General features: G+C 31.3%; 1 protein-coding gene across 1 annotated transcript in view; it reads right to left on the bottom strand.

Moving 5' to 3' along the window:
- Positions 1-3491: 3491 nt before the first annotated feature.
- LOC107689054 (dehydrogenase/reductase SDR family member 7B-like) overlaps positions 3492-5851 on the bottom strand; it is a 14997-nt gene continuing 12637 nt past the window's right edge. The window contains exons 5-7 of the mRNA XM_016486937.1: positions 4462-4554; positions 4182-4334; positions 3492-4049 (exon numbers count right to left, since the gene is read on the bottom strand). Coding sequence (XP_016342423.1) covers positions 3844-4049; positions 4182-4334; positions 4462-4554 — 452 coding nt within the window. The 3' untranslated portion in view covers positions 3492-3843. The remainder of the gene's footprint in view (positions 4050-4181; positions 4335-4461; positions 4555-5851) is intronic.

The following is a 5851-nucleotide window of genomic DNA, read 5'->3' as shown; positions in this document are numbered from 1 at the left end:
GAATGATCAAATGTAGCACTCTTAGGGAAACATGATAATGTTTTGTAATTATAAGTTAAATCTGGATAATTTTCAAATTGTTTGCCGTAAATAAACATCTCAGAAAAGTGTCCCGGGGTTTCAAATCGGAATATGACTTTTTGTTATGAAACAGAGCATAATTTTCATACATGTCTTCTGTAGAGGACACCAGGATGAACATCATGTTAATCAGGCATTTTAGAGAGACACAAGTCAATAGGGAAAAAAATTAGATGCAATGATTAGATACATTGTATAGAATGGGATTACCAATTTATGGACATTTTGCACACATATTGCATAAAGTACAGTAGTATATCAAATCATTCTGTTATATCTTTCAACATAGTTGAGAATCATCTTTGTACAAAGTTTGGCTAAAAATAGCCTGAAACATAAAAACAGGTTGGTGAATAAAAAAATAAAACATTGTTTTTGCCTTTTCATGTCTGTTTATTTATTTTAATAACTTAGTCCTGTGTCCTCTACAAAGGACATAGAATAAAATATTAATAAAATAATTTTTTTATATATATATTTTTTTTCTCCATTTGTTTTTATGCTCCAACCAATGTAATGACATAAAAAAAAATGTACAACATTTTTTTTCCTGGTTCTCAGGAGGATATGTCAGATAATGCACAGTTTAGAAATGGCCTTTCCTCTAAAGCACAACTGTTTCATCATGCACATTCATCTCCCGGGTTTTGAGAGCTGCATATGTTTGGTGCATCTTAGCATCTGTCATAACCAGATTATCATGATGTGGTCCTTGCAGTGACGCTCCACGTCTGTTTTTATTGTTTTTTGTTGCCATGGAAATCTTTCAAGTAACATTTAATTGGGGCAGAAGGCAGGTGAGAACTTTATTAAAATGTAAACAAACCATTAAACATTCATATTATTCCAACTTCCTGTTGGAATAAGGGGCACCTGAACATTATGATGATAATCAGTGATAGCCAAAAGGGAACTACAAAGAAAAATGTGATTTGATTTATAACTATAGGCAAAAAGTGACATGAAAATTTGCCAAGTCTAACAGGGTGCATGGAGTGGAAAAGTCAGTTAATAATAAATTAGGGTTAATAAGTAATCAATAAGGACAATATAATGGGGTTTTAGCAAGTTTTATGAAGGTAAATTTAAGACTTTTTTAAAGACCAATTAAAGAACATTTAAGGAATACACTGAAGGGAACACATGTTAGTATGTTATCTAAATCTAAATGTCTAAGAAGAACACAATGACTTCTTGTGTGACTTGTATCTAGCTGTTTTTATTGCTGACGTTTTATTCAATTTTTATATCCAACATCATGGTCCATTGGTAAGTTTCTTGAAGAAAAATCTCCCTCTGTATCCTCGTGGGACCCAGGCTTAGACTTTTGTCCTCTGTAGAGGACATTATATTTTAGTGAATTTCTCTGAGAGCATACAGGGCACAGTTTTAGGTCTGGATGTCCTGTACAGAGCACATTCAGGGCTTTTTAGAGATATCAAATGTGTGGAGGTTTGATCGTAAACACTCCCTCTCCTTGGTCTTTAGATATGACTGATGTTGACAGAATGATCAAATGTAGCACTCTTAGGGAAACATGATAATGTTTTGTAATTATAAGTTAAATCTGGATAATTTTCAAATTGTTTGCCGTAAATAAACATCTCAGAAAAGTGTCCCGGGGTTTCAAATCGGAATATGACTTTTTGTTATGAAACAGAGCATAATTTTCATACATGTCTTCTGTAGAGGACACCAGGATGAACATCATGTTAATCAGGCATTTTAGAGAGACACAAGTCAATAGGGAAAAAAATTAGATGCAATGATTAGATACATTGTATAGAATGGGATTACCAATTTATGGACATTTTGCACACATATTGCATAAAGTACAGTAGTATATCAAATCATTCTGTTATATCTTTCAACATAGTTGAGAATCATCTTTGTACAAAGTTTGGCTAAAAATAGCCTGAAACATAAAAACAGGTTGGTGAATAAAAAAATAAAACATTGTTTTTGCCTTTTCATGTCTGTTTATTTATTTTAATAACTTAGTCCTGTGTCCTCTACAAAGGACATAGAATAAAATATTAATAAAATAATTTTTTTATATATATATTTTTTTTCTCCATTTGTTTTTATGCTCCAACCAATGTAATGACATAAAAAAAAATGTACAACATTTTTTTTCCTGGTTCTCAGGAGGATATGTCAGATAATGCACAGTTTAGAAATGGCCTTTCCTCTAAAGCACAACTGTTTCATCATGCACATTCATCTCCCGGGTTTTGAGAGCTGCATATGTTTGGTGCATCTTAGCATCTGTCATAACCAGATTATCATGATGTGGTCCTTGCAGTGACGCTCCACGTCTGTTTTTATTGTTTTTTGTTGCCATGGAAATCTTTCAAGTAACATTTAATTGGGGCAGAAGGCAGGTGAGAACTTTATTAAAATGTAAACAAACCATTAAACATTCATATTATTCCAACTTCCTGTTGGAATAAGGGGCACCTGAACATTATGATGATAATCAGTGATAGCCAAAAGGGAACTACAAAGAAAAATGTGATTTGATTTATAACTATAGGCAAAAAGTGACATGAAAATTTGCCAAGTCTAACAGGGTGCATGGAGTGGAAAAGTCAGTTAATAATAAATTAGGGTTAATAAGTAATCAATAAGGACAATATAATGGGGTTTTAGCAAGTTTTATGAAGGTAAATTTAAGACTTTTTTAAAGACCAATTAAAGAACATTTAAGGAATACACTGAAGGGAACACATGTTAGTATGTTATCTAAATCTAAATGTCTAAGAAGAACACAATGACTTCTTGTGTGACTTGTATCTAGCTGTTTTTATTGCTGACGTTTTATTCAATTTTTATATCTAAATGTGAAAAGAATTAAAAAAAAACAAAAACTTTTAGATATCAGTCCGCATATGTGATGGACATTGGTTATGATCAGCATTGGTATCTACTTTGAAGGCATCTTGAGTAAAACTGCTTCATATTTAACTAAGCATATGCAAAACGCTTGAACCGGAAGCGACGAGACCCGGTTAACAGAATACGGAAGTATGTTGCGCATAACCCCTATTGTATTAGTAGCACTTCAAAGTAAAAAAAAAAAAGTAACTTCCAACCGATCTCCATTACGTTTTAATTAATTTTACACATGCGCAAAAAAATCAAGATATACTCAAAAATGACATGTCTTTATCAAAATGAAGTCAATTAATGTTAAAAAAAAAAAGAAATATCTGCTTAGTCAAGTCAACTGAATTCAAAAGGAAAACCAGTTTTCATACCCCATTGACTTTATTTTAAAAATAAACACTCAATTTTGTTAATTTTATTAAAAAACAAGACAGTATTGTCATTTTGCATCTCAAGTAAACGTATCTTGAATTAAGGATGTTTAGATATTTGTATTGGAGAACAAGACAATAATACTGACAAAAGAACATTTAATGCCATAACTTTATGAATGTAAGACTTTGTGCTCCAATTTAAGACCTTTCAAGTCCTTAATTTGTGGAAGGGCAAATTAAGACTGTTTAAGACCAGCAGAAATATAAATAGAAATAATCTGGTTCTTGTATGATAAATGTTTGTTCTGCTTATCTAAGGACTGGTCAACTTGCTGTTGTGTTTTTCAAAGATCAGAGATGATTCGAGCAACTGAATCCATTTTTAAATATTTATTAAATACATTCCATGAGTATTTACTTTTAGACTTAAAAATGAGACTTTTTAGCTATGAAATCTTCAGAAGAAAGAAGCAAAGGTTTCCCTGAATACTGTTTTTTCTTATTCCTCCTTCACTCGCTGTTCTTTTATGACCCGTGAAGCCATCAGTCTGAAGTAGAGAGCGGGCCACAGTGCACGCAGATAAATGGCTGCAGTGGGCAGCAGCCCAGCCAAAACCACGTCTTTCTGTTTGTGACAGACAGCTTTCAGAACAGCACGTGCCACGTCCACTGGATCCGAGCCCTTCGCTGTGGTTTTGTCCATTACTTCAGATCCAAAAGAACAAAAAGAAACATATGACTAAATATTAAAATATGTATATTTATGATACTCATTTTCCAAAACATATTTCATACCTCACATTCAGAGATTGGTTGACAAGAACAACATGCTCTCACCTCCATATTTCGAGCCGTCCCCCGTGACTGCATTGATGGACAGGTTTGTTCTGATGTAACCAGGGCTGATGACAGACACCTGCAGGCCGAACCTGTCGACCTCTGCCCTCAAACAGTCAAAGTAGGCCTGCGTCGCATGCTTAGATGCAGAATCTGACAGAAAACACAGAAAACATTTCAGATATGCAAGCAAGGTGCTCGATTAAATATAATGCTGTTTTTATTCATGAATCTTTGAATTCCCTCATCTGAATACCTTCTTTTGTGAATATATACTCACATGCAGATCTGTACGGTATGGAGATCTTTCCCTGCACGCTGCTGATGACAAAGATATGTCCACTGCGTCTATCTACCATCGAAGGCAGAATGGCTGGATGGAACAAAAAAAAATATTTTTAATTATAATAAAACTCTACATAATGTCATGTATAATGTGATATGATGTAAGTTACATTATATAGGCCTATAATTTTGTATTTTTTCACATTTAATGTAATTTTTACATTAATATACATTAGTTCTGTCAAACGATTAATCGCATCCAAAATAAACGTTTTTCTTTACATAATGTATGTATGTGTACTGTGTATATTTATTATGTATATATAAATACACACACATGCATGTATATATTTCAGAAACATATGTTGTGTATATATTAAATATATTTATTTATAGTATAAATTATATGAATATAAATATATACATGTAAATATTTTCCAAATATATACTGTATGTGTGTGTATTTATGTATACATAATAAATATACACAGAACACAGACATATATTATGCAAACAAAAACTTTTATTTTGGATGCGATTGATCGTTTGACAGCACTAATATACATACACTATGGTTCAAAAGTTGGGTGTCAGTAAGTTTCTTTTTTTTTGTTTGTTTGTTTTTAAATAAATTAATATTCAGCAATGACACATGAAATTGATCAAAAGTGACAGTAAAGACATTTATATGCTAGTTTTTAACTTTCTATCAATTGTAGAATCCTGAAAAAAAAATTCCACAATTAGTTTCCACAAAAATATTAAGCAGAACTGTTTTCAACATTGATAATAATAAGAAACATTTCTTGAGCAGCAAATCATCATATTAGAATGATTCAATTAGTGCTGATTTTTACATAATATATGTGTGTGTACTGTGTATATTAATTATGCATAAATAAATACACACACATACAGTATATATTTGGAAAATATTTACATGTATATATTTATATTCATATAATTTATACTATAAATAAATATATTTAATATATACACAACATATGTTTCTGAAATATATACCTTAATATGTGTGTATTTATATATACATAATAAATATACACAGAACACAGACATATATTATGCAAACAAAAACTTTTATTTTGGATGCGATTGATCGTTTGACAGCACTAATATACATACACTATGGTTCAAAAGTTGGGTGTCAGTAAGTTTCTTTTTTTTTGTTTGTTTGTTTTTAAATAAATTAATATTCAGCAATGACACATGAAATTGATCAAAAGTGACAGTAAAGACATTTATATGCTAGTTTTTAACTTTCTATCAATTGTAGAATCCTGAAAAAAAAATTCCACAATTAGTTTCCACAAAAATATTAAGCAGAACTGTTTTCAACATTGATAATAATAAGAAACATTTCTTGA

This window comes from Sinocyclocheilus anshuiensis, unplaced genomic scaffold, assembly GCF_001515605.1.
Source record: "Sinocyclocheilus anshuiensis isolate Anshui unplaced genomic scaffold, SAMN03320099.WGS_v1.1 scaffold653, whole genome shotgun sequence".
NCBI lineage: Eukaryota > Metazoa > Chordata > Actinopteri > Cypriniformes > Cyprinidae > Sinocyclocheilus > Sinocyclocheilus anshuiensis.
This window is presented reverse-complemented; position numbering and strand designations above follow the sequence as displayed.